The sequence below is a fragment of the Myotis lucifugus genome, unplaced genomic scaffold, assembly GCF_000147115.1.
Source record: "Myotis lucifugus unplaced genomic scaffold, Myoluc2.0 scaffold_21, whole genome shotgun sequence".
NCBI lineage: Eukaryota > Metazoa > Chordata > Mammalia > Chiroptera > Vespertilionidae > Myotis > Myotis lucifugus.
Window position 1 is genome coordinate 11,714,496 of NW_005871069.1, and position 18,504 is coordinate 11,732,999.

Here is an 18,504-nt window from a genome sequence, read left to right on the forward strand (position 1 = left end):
GCTTTTTCCGGGGTGGCGGCGCGACGCGCTCGTGCACCCCGCGTGCTCCGCCACCGGATCCCGGCGTCTCGGAGAACCAGCCAGGAAACCGGGCGTGCGGCGGGTGCCTCCTTCATCCCATCTTCCTACACTGTTGCTGCTTGTGGAGTGAGACACTCCAGCTTTTCTTCCCCTTCCGTGAGTCCCTCCTTCGATCTCCCCAAGACCCGGCCGCCGCTGCAGCTCTCGCGCCCTGAGAGTGCTGCGCGTGCGCGTGCGTGCGGGCGCGTGGCATTGGGGCCCCGCGCCCTCGCCTCCTCTCCCGCCCCTCCGTAACTTGGCTGGCTGAAAAGAGGCGCCCTGAGAGTCGGGGCGGGAGCTCGGCGTTAGGAGCTCGAGAGTTGTGGAGACTAGGGACTGGAAGCCGCAGCCTTCTAGAGCCGGCTCTTTCCCCCTCGCGCTCTAGCTCACACACCTACTCTGCTCCCATCCCAGGCCGCGCCCTCGCTCCTCCTCCCGTTCGGGGTTTCGGCGCGGCGGGGGCGCCCAGGGGGTGCCCTCGCCCTCTGGTGCGGACGGGCGGCGGGCGGGATGTGGCGCCTGGTGCCCCCGAAGCTAGGCCGCCTGTCCCGCTCGCTGAAGCTGGCGGCTCTGGGCAGCTTGTTGGTACTGATGGTGCTGCACTCGCCGTCGCTGCTCGCCTCCTGGCAGCGCAATGAACTGACCGACCGGCGCTTCCTGCAGCTCAATAAGTGCCCGGCGTGCTTCGGCACGAGCTGGTGCCGCCGCTTCCTCAACGGGCAAGTAGTGTTCGAGGCGTGGGGCCGCTTGCGCCTGCTGGACTTCCTCAACGTGAAGAACGTCTACTTCGCGCAGTATGGCGAGCCCCGCGAGGGTGGCCGCCGCCGCGTGGTGCTCAAGCGCCTGGGCTCGCAGCGCGAGCTGGCGCAGCTCGACCAGAGCATCTGCAAGCGGGCCACCGGCCGGCCTCGCTGCGACCTGCTGCAGGCCATGCCGCGGCACTGAGTTCGCGCGCCTGAATGGCGACGTGAGGCTGCTCACGCCCGAGGCTGTGGAGGGTTGGCCGACCTGGTGCACTGCCCCTCACAGCGCCTGCTCGACCGCCTAGTGCGCCGCTACGCCGAGACCAAGGACTCGGGCAGCTTCCTGCTCCGCAATCTCAAGGACTCGGAGCGCATGCAGTTGCTGCTGACCCTGGCCTTCAACCCCGAGCCGCTGGTGCTACAGGTAGGCGCGGAGTCCGGGCCGGACGGCGTGCGGGAGGGGTAGTGCGGGAAGCGGGAGTCAGGAGAGGTGGCCCCGCTGGCCCTCGCTACCCGGTTTGCACCCTACCCGCTTGGGCCAGGCCGCGGGGGTGGGAAGGGGACAACGCTGGGGAACCTTGGGCGCTGTGCGGGACTGCGGAGGGCGCCCGGGGCGGGTGCAGAGTCCGCCCTTGTCATCTAGACGCGGCGCTTCTCGGATTTGACTGCGGATCCTTCAACACCAGAGGGAGCGCTTCTGCTGTGCTCCCAAAATGTCTTTCCTAGTTTTCTTCGGTTCTCAGTGCCTTTTTTATTTTATCCGCCCGCCTGGACTTCCACGGCACAGTCCGTTCACGAGTCCTTGGACCTTTCTTAGTTCTTTTCAAGTTTTTTCCTTACCGCATCTGCTCTCCCCTTTAGTACCCTGCAAGGCTGACCTACCTTCGGCTCCAAAGTCTGTCTTTGTTTTTATTCCTTAGCTCACTTACTTAGCAAATCCTTGGAAAAGCTGATTTGAGGACAAGGTGGGGAAGATAGGGACTGAAATGGGGACTGTGTTCAGGGGTGGGGCTAATCATGAGTCTTGCTCTGGGTGGGATTAAGGAGAGGAAAATATTAAGGCTTCCTAGGATTTGGGGGCTGGGAGGGTTATTATGGCCAGGATGTTTTCATCCTGCTCCTGTGACCTTCCCTATTCTTCTGGTATTTTGCTGCAGGAAAGAGGTGAAATGTTAGGCCAGGGCAAGTAAAAGGGGAAAAAGAGATTCTCACCTCTCTAATGGAGTTATTGGCTCTCTCTTGACCTTTTTAAAACAAATGTACCTTTTAGGGGAGTAGGTTGAGTTTTTTGTAACGTGACAGCAAAAAGAAAACAAAACTTAAAAAGAAAAGAAAAAACAAGGTTGTGTTTACCTTTGGAGCAGTTACTGAGTTTCTACACATTCCCATCCAGCAGTCGAGCTGTGTCCTTGGATAGTGGTTACAACTGTGGGAGTATGATCCCTCCTGATAACCCTAGGAAAAGTTAGTTGCTCATTTTCCACACCAGTTTTGCTGTAGTATTTGAAATACAAGGCGAAAAAAACATGATTTAAAAGTAATCACAAATAATTGTGATGTAATTTATGTCCTTTCTGTGCTGTTAGGAATGTCACTGATGGCTGGGGGTTTTCTATGGGTTGCATAAATTAGGAATGTATCATATTCATTTATGTTGCTTTCTTTTCTCAAGTCCCATTGCCCAGCTTAGCTAAGAGAAACTAGTTTCCTTTTATTGGTTCAGCCAAATAATTGTAACACAAAATAAATATTTTGCCTCAAACAAAACTTTAGTGTGTGTCTTGGTAAATTTTAAATTGTGATAGGATATAGTATGTAACGAGTCAAATTCAAAGTATGGATTGTATATTGAATATTGCTCTCTTTAACAGTGAAATGGTTGAACGTCCATTGAAGAGGTCGTTTTAAAACTAGTCAGCCATTAAAGTTTAAGTCTGTATTTGTTATATATACATTTGATTTGACACGTTTTAAAAATTTGAACTGCCTTTTCTCTTTGAGAAATAGATGATTATGTTAGCAAGGTGATCCCTGGACAAAGATTTAGCATTTGTAGTTTGCTGAGTATATTAGTCTCTTAATTCCCTGGGATTCCAAAATTTAGTAAGGAGCTACAGTAGTAGAATACACATTTTCTGCACTTACAATAATGGCTGCCTATTAAAAGACTAAAGGCCCTGTGCCCGAAATTCATGCAATGGGGGAGGGGGGTCCCTCAGAATGCGCCCTCTCGAAGTCCCGGAGCCCTGCAATCCATCCCCCCGCAGAGCCTGCTGCTGCAGGGTAGCCTGGGCCTCCTTATTTGGGGCAATCGTGGAGCCCCCTGATTGACCCCCCCACTGGCTGGTGACCTGGGCCTTCCTCTGCGGGTTGATCATGGGGCAATGGCGGGGCCCCCGACCAATTGCATCGCACCTGCCTTGGATGGCCTGGCGCCAGTGGGTGTCATAGCGTGGTCGTTCCACTGTTTGGCAGTTCGGTTGATTTGCATATTATGCTTTTATTATAGAATTTTATCAGGTAATGCTATTGACATATTAGAAACAGCTAATGTTAAAACTAATATTTTAAAAACATGTATTATGTATGCAGTTCTTTATAAGCATGACATTTAAATATGAGAAACTTCAGCATTTGATAAGCAAGTAGAAAAAGAAGGCTTATTTTTAGATAACCGATCTTCAGAGAGCTTCTACTTTGTTTATAGAACCACTTCATCTTTGGTAAAAACTAGTGAGTTAAGAAGTGTGGACAATATTACTTGAGGTCTGATGATGACAACGGATGAATGGATTAGAAAACTGTGGTACATCTACAGGATGGAATACTATGCTGCTGTAAAAAAGAAGGAATTCTTACCATTTGCAACAGCATGGATGGAACTGGAGAGCATTATGCTAAGTGAAATAAGCCAGTCAGTGAAAGAAAAATACCTCTCACTCATTTATGGATAATAAAGACCATTATCAACTGATGAACAAAAATAGATACAGAGGCAGAGCAGCATTAAACAGACTATCAAACTACAGTAGGAAGGCTGGGGAGGGTTGGGGGGGTAAGAGATCAACCAAAGGACTTGTATGCATGCATATAAGCATAACCAATGGACACAAGACACTGGGGGGTAGGGGAGGCTGGGGGAAGGTCAAGGGGGCGAAAAAAAGAGAGACAAATGTACTAATAATATTTTAAGCAATTAAAAAAAGTGTGAACAATATTACTTGAGGTCTGATGATGTTATAAAACCACTAAAATGAAAGGAATCTTAAAATTCTGTGATCAAGTACAAAGATTGTTACACACTAAGTCAAATCGTGATGTTCATTACTTTTTGTTATTTAGACAAATGTATACAATTTTAGTATTTATACCAGTTTATATAAACTGTTAATAGCTGTTTTTGTTAGTTTTGGAATACAAGTTGATAATATTATAAAAACTCACTAAAATTTGGTTCTTTATTTATATATATTTTTTGGTTCATGTATTTTTTTTTTCCCTTAATCTTTACCCCGAGGATATTTTTCCATTGATTTTTTTTTTTTTTTTTTTTTAGAGAGTAAAAGAGAGGGGAGAGACAGAGAGAAACATTGATGTGAGAGAGACATATGGATTGGTTCCCTCCCCCCCCGAACCCCAATGGGGCCCAGGGACCCAGCCTGCATCTGAGGTACATGCCCTTGACCAGAATCTAACCAGGGACCCTCAGAACGCACGCTGACACTCTATCCACTGAGGGAGGTTCAATTATTTTTAAAAATGTTTTTGTAAGGGTACAAGCATGTGTTTTACAGTTTAAAAAGTAACTCCCAACTCCCCCCCCCCCCCAACCCCTACCCCACCTCCCGGGAAAGAACTACTTATTGAATTTTTGGACATTTTGTGACGAACTAGATTTTCCCTATCTTATAATGCCTAAAAATTAATTACTTTGGAGAAATAGTCTTTTGAGCTGACATCATCTAACTATTCTTAACAGAAGTTCCAGTGTAGTAAACATGTTTCCAAAATAAACATTTAAAAACCTCCTTTATAAGGTACTAATGAAATAATTGAAAAACATTTTTATGATCATCAAGCAACAGGGTAATGCTAGTAGTACCTTTATTTTCTACTCTGATACATTCTTTTCATCCTCACCCTTTTTAACCTCACCAAGAAGTATATTTTAATTACAAGTATGCCATAATCCTATGAAAAAATTTGGGGAGAAGGACTTCGTTGATTTTATATTGTGCAATAGCATTCTTGGAATATTCAAAAGTTGAGGTGTTGAAGAATTTGGCAGAATGGCAACATGTTTTCTGTTACTGTATTGGTAAATTTTCTATCAGTATTTGTCCTATTCTTGAAGTTATAGAAGTTGTGTATGAGAAAACAATCTTGCCTAGATTTCCTGAAGTTCAGACTATATCTCTGACTTTTTCACCTGGAGATAGTGAAGATGGTTCCTTAGAAATAAAGGAGGCTCTTAGTTGTTCAGGGAGGTGGAGGTGGAAATTTGTTTTACTGTTGTATTTTGTAGAACTTTATTTACCTTAAGTTTTCTGAATCATGATTTTAATAGGACTTCTTTGATTTTTACAGTATGTAACTATCATTATTTAAGCTTTGCATTTTAAGCTTTTATTTATTTTATTTTTTAAATACACTTTTATTGATTTCAGAGAGAGGAAGGGAGAGGGAGCGAGAGATAGAAACATCAATGATGAGAATCACTGATTGGCTGCCTCCTGCATGTCCCCCACCAGGGATCGAGTCCACAACCCGGGCATGTGTCCTTGACCGGAATGGAACCTGGGGCCCTTCAGTCCGCAGGCCAACGCTCTATTCACTGAGCCAAATCGGCGAGGGCTAAGCTTTTTTTAAAATTCCTGTAAATGGCATGATACATTCAAAACACCTTATATAGTAGTGCCTGATTTATAGTCAGCACTCAGTGTTAGACATTAAATAAGGTAAAGGTAACTTTACCTAGTGTATTTGATCAGCTGTTTTGAAGCTTGTTTGGTATGGATCACCTTAAAAACAGTTATGATTCCTGCTATGAACCATATTTTTATTTACTTTGATTTAGTACATTCCTACATTATAGGATGGATTTTAAAGACAACTTTGAGTGATTGTTATTTTTATCCTTAAAAATCATTTCTACAGGTGAAGAATATATTATTAAGGTGTACTGCCTAAACTGTAGTTTTTGAAGTAAACAAAATATTATGGCCATTTAGCTAATTACAGGTTGATAAACTTTTTTTATGGGACTTACTTTACTTATCTATAAAGTGAGACTGTTGGTTCAGATCCTTCTCCTTTTCAACCCCAACATCCTGTGACTCTTGACTTGAGAAAGTATTATTTTACTTCTTTTCTGAGCTTGACTTTAATTTGTGGGTTTAAGCTCTTCTAAAAGGGGGATAGGAGGTTTGGGACTTGGCCAGAATGCATAAACAACCCTATTTCACATTTGTCTTTCTATCCCAAAATGTTTACACACATGAAATCATATTAAAACAAAACAAAACCAGAGACTGCCTTTACAGGAAAAAATATGGAGGTAAAGGTAGCCAAGGATCTCGTGGGTCTATATTGCATTTAGAAAGGATGTTCTAGACTTTGTCTCGGGAGTTTCTTTTCAAGCAACAGCTTGGGGAGCCACATAACGCTCCAACTGGCTGCTGCTGCAGTAACTGCATTCCCAGATTTAGGCTTCAGAGATGGTTCTGACTAGGTAGTTCTGAGTAGAGCACTTTTTATTTAATAAATTCATAAGCTTAAGACTAGAGGGTTTTTGTTGTTTTTTATCGGAGGTTTTTTTTACATTTTTGACACTTGAATGACCTTCATGAAAGATCAAACAAAAATAATTATGTATACCTCAGATCCAAGAAGAGGGAGACTTGTATTTTGGAAAGACCATAGAAATAGACAGTAACCTTAGGAAAGCGTCTCTTCCAGGTTAGTGGACTAAAATCATTTGACATCCTCACCTATTTTCTGGATTAATCCATATCTTTTTACCATAATTAACTCTGAGTGGTGTTTTTTTTCTGTACCTTTTCTAGTCTTTGAACTCTCTTTTTATTTTCATATTTCCACTCCATGGGTCAGCACATGTTCCTCAAGTGTGTTGGTGGGAAATAAAAAGCTTAATTTGGGGGAAGGGATCTGCTTTCTGGACATGGGTTTTCAGTTTCTCAGGGGATCTTCAGACTGGTTTTTGATCTCTGATGTATTGGCTTATGGTCTCTGGCCTACTTCCTATATTTCTATCATTGCTGCTGACTTTTTTTTTTTTTATATACACACCATCATATACATTTATTATACATTAAGAGTTTAGGAAGAAACATAAAATCTGGGTACATTATAGTATATTCATCTCTCATATAAACAAAAGTAGGTTATCCAGGCAAAAATACAACCTACTAATTTATATGTGTTTCCCATAAATCTTATCTGGTCTGGAGAAAAAATACGATGTGAAATAAACACTTGGGGATCATTCGCTGCTATTTACAAAACCAAGCCAGAGGATGACACTGGCCCTCCCTGCCTTCGCCTCTTTTTTTTTAATCCTCACCCTAGGATATTTTTCCATTGATTTTTAGAGAGAGTGGAAGAGAAAGGGAAAGAGAGAAATATCAATGTGAGAGAAACACATCGATTGGTTGCCTCCTGCATGAGCCCTGACCAGAGACCAGGCTGGGGAGGAGCCTACAACCAAGATACCTGCCCTTGACCGGAATTGAACCCTGGTCTACAGGTGGACACTCTCTCCACTGAGCCAAATGGACTAGGGCTGCTCCAGAATGCTGGCATTTTTTTCTTTCTTCACTTTTCACTCATTATTTGTATATTAAACCAGTAGGGCCTTAAAATATAAGCCCTGTGTTTTTCCTACATATACAGTGAACTTTAGTATATGAGTGCAAAATGTCTTAAGACTTTAATTACTAGTGTAAGATGAAGATAGTTACTCATCCTGGTCATAGACCCTGAAAGGCTTTAAATTATATAATCAATTTGTATTTTATCCAATTTGTATGTCATTTTTAAAAATAGATTCTTTTTTTTTCTTTTTTTTTTATTAAATCTTTATTGTTCAGATTATTACATTTGTTCCTCTTTTTTTCCCCCCCATAACTCCCCTCCTTCCAGCTCCCACCCCACCCTCCGCCCTCACTCTCCACCCACTGTCCTCATCTATAGGTGCACGATTTTTGTCCAGTCTCTTCCCGCATCTCCCACACCCCTTTTCCCCCCAAGAATAGTCAGTCCATTCCCATTCTATGTCCCTGATTCTATTATAATCACCAGTTCATTCTGTAAATCAGGTTATTTATTCACTTGATTCTTAAATTCACTTGTTGATAGATGCATATTTGTTGTTCATAATTTGTATCTTTACCTTTTTCTTCTTCTTCCTCTTCTTAAAGGATACCTTTCAGCATTTCATATAATACTGGTTTGGTGGTGATGAACTCCTTTAGCTTTTCCTTATTTGTGAAGCTCTTTATCTGACCTTCAATTCTGAATGATAGCTTTGCTGGTTGTAGGTTCTTGGTATTCATCACTTTGAATATTTGTTGCCACTCCCTTCTGGCCTGCAAAGTTTCTGTTGAGAAATCAGCTGACAGTCGTATGGGTATTCCCTTGTAGGTAACTGAGTTTCTTTCTCTTGCTGCTTTTAAGATTCTCTCTTTGTCTTTTGCTCTTGGCATTTTAATTATGATGTGTCTTGGTGTGGTCCTCTTTGGATTCCTTTTGTTTGGGGTTCTCTGCGCTTCCTGGACCTGTAAGTCTATTTCTTTCACCAGGTGGGGGAAGTTTTCTGTCATTATTTCTTCAAATAGGTTTTCAATATCTTGCTCTCTCTCATCTTCTGGTACCCCTATAATTCTGATGTTGGTACGTTTGAAGCTGTCCCAGAGGCTCCTTACACTATCTTCGTATTTTTGGGTTCTTTTTTCATTTTGCTTTTCCGGTTGGGTGTTTTTTGCTTCTTCGCAATTCAAATCTTTGACTTTATTATTGCGCTCCTCTGGTCTGCTGTTTGGAGTCTGTATAATATTCTTTATTTCAGTCAGTGTATGCTTACTTTCTAGATGGTCCTTTATCACACCATCGAGGGTCTCATTAGATTTCCTGTACATCTCATCAAGTTTATCGACAGACTCTAGAAGCCTCTTGAGAGACCTCAAAAGTGTGGTTCTGAACTCAATATCCTCCCTTGATAGTTTTGTCCTGTTTCTTTGTCTCCGCATTTTTTACGCTTTCTTGGTACACCCCCTAGTGGTCTTTGTGCGCAGTCTTGTTGTAGTTAAGCCTTGATTGTTGTAGTTAATACTAGAGGGATTTGACCTCCAGGCCAACTGGCTGTGATAATCAGCTGTGTCTGCAGTGGAAGAACTTGTGTCCTCTAGGGAGGTGCTAATCTAGCCTTTGCCTGAGGCTATCCGGCAAATGCCTCTGTGCAGGGCTTGGGCGGGGCGGGTCCGACGGGATCAACAGGGCGGAGGAGGGAGCAGTTATGGCAGCTCTCAGTCCATCCCCAGGGGCTCTGCCTCTCTGTCCCAGCAACCGCTGCAAACCTCGGAGAGACCATAGCCAGACAGTCCTGCTTCTCCCGTTTGAGTCTGGGTCCCTAGAGACTCGCCCAGATCTGGAGCTCAGAGTCTGAGGCTCCCTCTGGATTGAAACAGACAACCACGCCCTCAGCCACCAGCCCGCGCTGCGCGCACTCCGCACCTTAGTATTTTACTTCAGCACTGCGCCTCCTCTGATTCTCGGTTCCTCCTAATTGTAGAACTTCCACTCAGCCAGCCTTCCTGTGGTTCTGGATGATGTCCGTTCCGTCTTTTAGTTGTATTTTTGAAGTGGTTGTTCGAGGCAGCAAACTCCCGCGTTAACCTATGCCGCCATCTTGGTTTCTCCTGAAAATAGATTCTTGATGGGAAGTTATCTGTGAAATAACTGGAAGCTCTTTGGACTTACAGTCCTGGATTTAGAATCGGAAGAAATTAATTTTGTTTATTTAATAAATATTGTGGTGTAAGGCATTTGGAATGAAAGGATCTTTCTAGGCAGCAAGAAGCTTACTGTGTAGGAGGTAAGTATATAAATAATTACTGTCAATGTAGCATAGTAAGTTCTACAAAAAATACGTACACTCTATTAGATACTTATTTAGGAGAGGCTGTCTGGGTATATCTTCATAGATGCAGATACTAGGGAAAATTACATACAGGAATTGAGTTCTGAAGGATAAATGGAATTCTGCGTATAGATTGGGGGAGGAGGAGACAGAAGCAGTAATGGGGACAGTATTGAGATAGCATTCTATACTACCTTAAAGTTATTGAGTGGCATTGAGCAAGTTATTTAATGTTAAAGAGCTGAGTTTTTTTTTTAATTGTTTTATTGCTTAAAGTATTACAAAGAGTATTATATATGTCTCCTTTTTTTGTCTCCCCTTGACCCTCCCCTAGCCTCCCATGCCCCCCAGTGTCTTGTGTCCATTGGTTATGCTCGTATGCATGCATACAAGTCCTTCTGTTGATCGCTTACCCCACCTCCCACCCCCCAACCATCCCCAGCATTCCCACTGTAGTTTGACAGTCTGTTCGATGTTGCTCTGCCTCTGTATCTATTTTTGCTCATCAGTTTATAATGGTCTTAATTATCCATAAATAAGTGAGATCATGTGGTATTTTTCTTTCATTGACTGGCTTATTTCACTTAGCATAATGCTCTCCAGTTCCATCCATGCTGTCACAAATGGTAAGAATTCCTTCTTTCTTACAGCAGCATAGTATTCCATCGTGTAGATGTACCACAGTTTTCTAATCCATTCATCTGCTGATGGGCACTTAGGCTGTTTCCAGATCTTAGCTATGGTGAATTGTGCTGGTATGAACACAGGGGTGCATATATCCTTTCTGATTGGTGTTTCTGATTTCTTGGGATATATTCCTAGAAGTGGGATCACTGGGTCAAATGGGAGTTCCATTTTTAACTTTTTGAGATAACTCCATACTGTCTTCCATAGTGGCTGCACCAGTCTGCATTCCCACCAGCAGTGCAGAAGGGTTCCTTTTTCTCTGCATCATGGCCAGCACTTGTCGTTTGTTGATTTGTTGATGATAGCCATTCTGACAGGTGTGAGATGGTACCTCATTGTTGTTTTGATTTGCATCTCTCGGATGATTAGTTACTTTGAGCATGTTTTCATATGTCTCTTGGCTTTCTGAATGTCCTCTTTTGAAGTGTGTCTATTTAGGTCCTTTGCCCATTTTTTCATTGGATTGTTTATCTTCCTTTTGTTAAGTTGTATGAGTTCCCTATAAATTTTGGGGATTAGGCCCTTATCAGTGATAACATTGGCAAATATGTTCTCCCATGCAGTGGGCTTTCTTGTTGTTTTTGTTAATGGTTTCTTTTGCTGTGCAGAAGCTTTTTATTTTTGATGTAGTCCCATTTGTTTATTTTCTCTTAAGTTTCCATTGCCCAAGGAGCTGTATCAGTGAAGAAATTGCTTCGGCATATGTCTGAGATTTTGTTGCCTTTGGATTCTTCTAGAATTTTTATCATTTCCCGTCTTACATTTAAGTCCTTTATCCATTTTGAGTTTATTTTTGTGTATGGTGTAAGTTGGTGGTCTAGTTTCCTTTTTTGCATGTATCTGTCCAATTTTCCCAACACCATTTATTGAAGAGACTGTCATGACTCCATTGTATGTTCTTACCTCCTTTGTCAAATATTAATTGAGCATATTGGTTCGGGTCGATTTCTGGGCTCTCTATACTATTCCATTGATCTATATGTCTGTTCTTGTGCCAGTACCAGGCAGTTTTGAGAACAGTGGCTTTGTAATACAGCTTAATATCTGGTATTGAGATCCCACCTACTTTGTTCTTCTTTCTCAGGATTGCTGCAGCTATTCGGAGTCTTCTTTTATTCCAGATGAATTTTTGGAGAGTTCGTTCTAGATCTGTGAAATATGCCATTGGTATTTTCATGGGAAGTGCGTTGAATTTATAGATTACTTTGGGTAGTATGGACATTTTAATGATGTTGATTCTACCAATCCAAGAACATGGTATGTTTTTCCATCTGTTTATGTCTTCCTCTATCTCTTTTTTCAACATCCTGTAGTTTTCTGAGTAGAGGTCTTTTACCTTCTTAGTTAAGTTTACTCCTAGGTATCTTCATTTTTTGGTGTGATGGTAAATGGGATTGCTTTTTTAGTCTCTCTTTCTGTAAGTTCACTATTGGTGTATAGAAATGCCATAGATTTCTTGGCATTAATTTTGTTTCCTGCTACATTGCCAAATTCATTTATTAAGTCTAATAGTTTTTTGATGGATCTTTAGGGTTTTTTATGTATAATATCATGTCATCTGCGAATAAGGACAGTTTTACTTCTTTTCCAATTTGGATGCCTTTTATTTCTTCTTCTTGTCTAATTGCAATGGCTAATATTTCCAGTACTATGTCGAACAGGAGTGGTGAGAGTGGGCATCCCTGTCTTGTTCCTGTTCTTAGGGGAAATGGTTTTAGTTTTTGTCCATTGGGTATGATGTTGGCTGTGGGTTTGTAATATATGGCTTTTATTATGTTGAGGTATGATCCTTCTATTCCCACCTTGCTGAGAGTTTTTATCAGAAATGCGTGTTGGATTTTGTCAAATGCTTTTTCTGCTTCAATTGATATGACCATGTGGTTTTTTTCTTTCAATTTGTTTATGTGATGTATCACGTTTATTGATTTGCAGATATTGTACCATCCTTGCATCCCTGGGATAAATCCTACTTGGTCATGGTATATGATCTTTCTGATGTACTGCTGGATCCGATTTGCTAGGATTTTGTTGAGGATTTTGGCACCTATGTTCATGAGGGATATTGGCCTGTAATTCTCTTTCCTTGTGTTGTCTTTCCCTGGTTTTGGTATTAGGGTGATGCTGGCTTCATAGAATGAGCTTGGAAGTGTTCCTTCCTCTTGAATTTTTTGTCGTAGTCTGAGGAGGATAGGTTTTAGTTCTTCCTTGAATGTTTGGTAAAAATCCCCTGTGAAGCCGTCTGGCCCTGGGCTTTTGTTTGCTGGGAGCTTTTTGATGACTGCTTCAATTTCTTCCATAGTTATTGGCCTATTGAGATTTTTAGATTCTTCCTGATTGAGTTTTGCAGTGTTGTATTTTTCTAGGAATATGTCATTTTCCTCCAGGTTGTCTAGTTTGTTGGAGTAGAGTTGTCCATAGTATTTTTTAGCAATCATTTGTATTTCTGTGGGGTCTGGTGTTATTTTGCCTCTATCATTTCTGATTTTGTTTATTTGGGTCCTCTCTCTTTGCTTCTTGGTGAGCCTGGCTAGAAGTTCATCAATCTTGTTTATCCTTTCAAAGAACCAGCTCTTGGTTTCATTGATTTTATGTATCGTTTTTTTGGTCTCTATGTCATTTATTTCTGCTCTGATCTTTATTATCTCCTTCCTTCTGCTCACTCTGGGCTTTTCTTGTTGCTCTCTTTCTAAATCTTTGAGATGTAGAGTTAGATGATTTACTACCATTTTTTCTTGTTTTTTGAGGTAGGCCTGTAGGGCTATAAACTTCCCTCTCAGGACTGCTTTCATTGTGTCCCATAGGTTTTGGATTGTTGTGTTTTCATTGTCATTATTTTCCAGGATGTTTTTAATTTCTTCTTTGATCTCATTGGTAACCCAATCAATATTTAATAACATGCTATTCAGCTTCCAAGTGTTTGAGTATTTTGGGTTGTTTTTATTGTTGTTTATTTCTAGTATTATGCCATTGTGATCTGAGAATATTCTTCCAATAGGTTTTCTAACCCTTGTTCCTCTTTCTGTTGTTCTGGCATCCCTGTTTTTCGTATGTTGTTTCGTTTCATGTTGTCCCATAGCTCCCTTACTCTCTCCTTCTGTCCTTTAATTTTTTTCTCCAATTGCAGTTCAGTTTGGGTGTGTTTTGCTTCCCTGTCTTCTAATTCGCTAATTCGGTCCTCTGCTTCTCCTAGTTTACTGTTGAAACTTTCAATGGTGTTTTTTATTGCAGCTATATCACTCTTCATTTCTTCTTGGTTCTTACATAAGTTGATCTTTTCATCCATTTCTTTTTGATTCTTACATAAGTTGTTGATTTTTTCATCTTTTTCTTCTTGCTTCTTGCATAAGTTGTTGATTTTTTCCTCCATCCAGTTTATGCATTCTAGGCCCCTCAATCTGAATTGTTTTTCTGACATGTTGCATGCCTCTGTTTCACTTAGCTGCTTTTCTGGCGAGGCCTCCTCTTCTTTCCTTTGGGGGTTTCTTTGTCTACCCATGTTTGATCTCACTGGGAGATCTAGATGTTGAGTCGTTCAGGGGCTGCTCCTTGGGTGGCTGTGGCTCCTCGGACTGCAGTTGCTCCTCAGTTGGTTGTGGTGGCAGTTGCTCCTCAGTTGGCAGCAGCTCCTCTGGTGGGTGCTGTTCACCGCCGTGGTGGCTCCTCTGGTGGGGGGAGGCTTCTCACACAGCTGCTGTTCCTAATGCAGTGTGTGTGCTGATCACGAGGCTGCTGTTTCTTGGATGGGGTCGGGCTACACATGCAGTTGCTACTCCTTGAACTGGGGCGGACTGCTCACGTCGCTGCTGTTCCTTGAATGGGGGCTGGCTGCACGCTGCTGTTGTTTCTCTGATGTGGTGGGCTGTTTGTGGGGCTACTGCTCCTTGGACTTGGACAGGTTGATTGCAAGTCTGCTGCTCCTCAGATGGGGGTGGGCTGCTTGCATGGCCGCTGCTCTTTGGACGGGAGTGAGCTGCACGCGTCGCTGCTCCTCCTCTCCAGGTGTCTGGTTATGTGGCTTGCTCTCTAGCACGGCACTGCATGGTCTCGTCAGTGTTTCAGGCTGCCCCCTTTAGTTTCAGTCCTCTGTAATTATGGTACCCAGATCTCAAATCCCCTGGAGCCAACAGTCTTGAAGATTTCCTTTCCCCAGTCAGGGGCTGTGCTTGTCCCAAGGGACGCGGCTGGGTGTCGCATGGTCCCCCTCTGACCCTCTGGGCTCAGAGATCTGGCAAACTTTTTCAAGCCTGAGTTTTTTAATCAGAGAAGTGGGAATAGTAACATTTATCCAACAGAATTATTTTAAAGATTAAAGGAGATAGGATTATTTAGATAACATACACAAAATATCTTTAATGATAACTTTTTAAAAAAATATATTTTTATTGATTTCAGAGAGGAAGGGAGAGTGAGGGAGAGATAGAAACATCAATGCTGAGAGAGAATCATTGATCAGCTGCCTCCTACACACCCCCTACTGGTGATCAAGCCGGAAAACCTGGCATGTGCCCTTGACTAGAATCAAACCCGGGACCCTTCAGTCCTCAGGCCAACACTCTATCCACTGAGCCAAACCAGCTAGAGCAATGATAAAGTATTTTTACAAAATATTATTAATTTATAAGTTATCTTACTCCATTTTTAGATAACTATAGTAGTTGAAAAGGTCTTTCATGTATTATGTTGACATCTGTCTTAGAAATATATAAATTTTACTCATAGCAAATGTTCAAATGTCACCCCTTTTACATGTACGCATATCATATATACCTATGTGGCTGCTGCTTCAAGCTGTAGTGTTTTGGGAATAGTAATTAAAAGGGGGGACTTAGGGATTTGTCCCATATGAAGTACAGTGAATTGAATGAATATTGTAGGAAATAGCGTTTAGATAAGGGTTCAGTAGTACACAGCAAATAGTTTAATTTTTTGTCTTTAAATCATTATTACAGTTTAATAATTTACTTAGTAATTGATGAATAATTTTAAAAATGGAGGTTAAGTCTGGATATTTATAGCATTTTTAAACTCTGAGACAGACTATCTTTTTTTCTTTATTGATTAAGGTATTACATATGTGTCCTTATCCCATTGTCCCCCCACCCCCCATCCTCCCACTCATGCCCTCACCCCCCTAGTATCAGTGTCCATTGTTTAGGCTTATATGCATGCATACAAGTCCTTTGGTTGATCTCTTCCCCTTCCCCCCACCCCACCCACCTTCCCTCCAAGGTTTGACGGTCTGATGGACGCTTGTGTGTGTTTGGATCTATTTTTTTTCATCAGTTTATGTTGTTCATTATATTCCACAAATGAGTGAGAACATGTGATATTTATCTTTCTCTGACTGGCTTATTTCGCTTAGCATAATGCTGTCCAGTTCTATCCATGCTGTTGCAAATAGTAAGAATTCCTTCTTTTTTACTGCAGTGTAGTATTCCATTGTGTAGATGTAACACAGTTTTCTAATCCACTATCTGCTGATGGGCACTTAGGCTGTGTCCAAATCTTAGCTATGGTAAATTGTGCTGCTATGAACATAGGGGTGCATATATCCTTTCTGATTGGTGTTTCTAGTTTCTTCGGATATATTCCTAGAAGTGGGATTACTGGGTCAAATGGGAGTTCCATTTTTAGTTTTTTGAGAAAACTCCATACTGTTCTCCACAGTGGCTGCACCCGTCTGCATTCCCACCAGCAGTGCATGAGGGTTCCTTTTTCTCTGCATCATGGCCAGCACTTGTCATTTGTTGATTTATTGATGATAGCCATTCTGACAGGTGTGAGATGGTATCGCATTGTCATTTTGATTTGCATCTCTCAGATGATTAGTGACTTGGAGCGTCTTTTCATATGTCTCTTGGCTTTCCTTATGTCGTCTTTGGAGAGAATCTGTTTAGGTCCATTGCCTGTGCCAGGCCAGCTCATCCAAGGGTTCGGTGAGCCTGAGGCGCGGCTGCAAAGGATTTAGAAAAGACAGACAAAAAGAATAAGCTGGGTCTAGGTCAGCCGTGGGCAAACTACGGCCCGCGGGCCGGATCCGGCCCGTTTGAAATGAATAAAACTAAAAAAAAAAAAAAAAAAGACCATACCCTTTTATATAATGATGTTCACTTTGAATTCATATTAGTTCACACAAACACTCCATCCATGCTTTTGTTCCGGCCCTCCGGTCCAGTTTAAGAACCCATTGTGGCCCTCGAGTCAAAAAGTTTGCCCACCCCTGGTCTAGGTGGATCTCCTGTGCCTGGCTGAGGCCACAGAGAGGGATCCAGAAGGCAAGCTGAGCCTTTATTTTATAGCCAGAGGTAAACAAGGTAGTGGTCACCATAGTTACAATGTTCTTGTGAGTTTCACTTGTTTTGGCGGCACTTGCTGCACCTCCCACAGCCCATTAGCTACCCACATAGGATCTAGGGAGAGTCATAAGGTCAAGCTTAATTATGCTAAGAGGGCTGTGCCCTCTAAGCTGGGACTTGTTTGTGGCTTTGCCAACAGGTCAGTCCAAGGCTTAACCCTATAGCCACTCCCTACAATTGCCCATTTTATTATTGAGTTGTTTATCTTTCTTTTGTTAAGTTGTATGAGTTCCCTGTAAATGTTGGAGATTAAACCCTTATGGGTGATAACATTGGTGAATATGTTCTCCCATGCAGTGGGCTTTCTTGTTGTTTTGTTAATGGTTTCTTTTGCTGTGCAGAAGCTTTTTATTTTGATGTAGTCCCATTTGTTTATTTTCTCTTTAGTTTCCACTACCATAGGAGCTGTATCAGTGAAGATACTGCTTCATCATATGTCTGAGATTTTGCTGCCTGTGGATTCCTCTTATATTTTCCTTTTATATTTTCATTAAGGGCCCGGTGCACAAAATTCGTGCATGGGGGTTGGGGGGACCCCTTCGCCCGACATCACCCTCTTCAATCTGGGAGCCCTCAGGGGAGCCCTCTCCAATCCAGGAGTTTCTGTCTGTTTTTGCAATCATATGAGCAAATTGTCTGAGACCCCAACCCAGTTTGGTTTGGTGCTCACAGAGTAATAGAGGTCTTTTTTTTTTCTTTGCTCCATTGGTGGAGATTTCCTGGAAGTTGCAGGATATCTTCCTTTTAATTTTTCCTTGACACTCTGACTTTACTTATGTCTCTCACCTTTGCCTTCCCTCCATCCCCCACCCGCAACTGTAACTTGCTCTAGGCTCACTTTGCTCTAGTTTCTAGGGCAGGGATGGGAAACCTTTTTGTGAGTACGTGCCAAAACCAGCAAAATCTCTGACTTAAAATTCTTCTGCGTGCCAACCCTAATTTTTTGAGAACATGTTATGCCTATTTGATATCTCTTAAGGTGTACATATGTGAAGAACCTTGAAGAAATAATAAAATTCATTTGAGCGACAAAAACACAGTATATGATGATGAAAAATACATTTATTTTTTAATGTATACATGTGCACGGATAGTCCGGCAAAACTTTATGACTCCGTTTGATATTATCAGTGGGACTTTTGCTGCTGCATCACTGATGACAGAGATTTTACATCAGGTTTATATTTCGTGACCTTCAGAGATATGCATGAGTTACTACTTTCATCCGTCAGGCTACTCCTATTACGAGACTTAACAAAATTCATCACTGAGAACAAAGATTCGCAAGCATATGTGGATGAAACCAAAACACTGGTCGGATCTAGGAAGGCAGGGAGAGTTAAGGCAGAGGCATGGAAATTACTCTTCCCCTCTCTCGTCCATCCATGTCTATGGTCTTTAAGATAACATGTTATGTAAAATTATTTATTTATCTAAGATGCACCTACACTGAATTTATCTGAAAAATAAAAAAGTTGATATTAAGAAAAAAATTGTAAAT

The 18,504-nt window shown here is 42.0% G+C and overlaps 1 protein-coding gene across 1 annotated transcript in view; it reads left to right on the forward strand.

The window, feature by feature from the left end:
- Positions 1–62: 62 nt before the first annotated feature.
- The window catches only part of CUNH3orf58 (chromosome unknown C3orf58 homolog), a 38,975-nt gene continuing 20,533 nt past the window's right edge, over positions 63–18,504 (forward strand). Inside the window, 3 exon segments of the mRNA XM_006085784.3 lie at positions 63–999; positions 1,001–1,061; positions 1,064–1,227. Of these exon segments, the coding sequence (XP_006085846.1) occupies positions 571–999; positions 1,001–1,061; positions 1,064–1,227 (654 nt within the window). The 5' untranslated portion in view covers positions 63–570.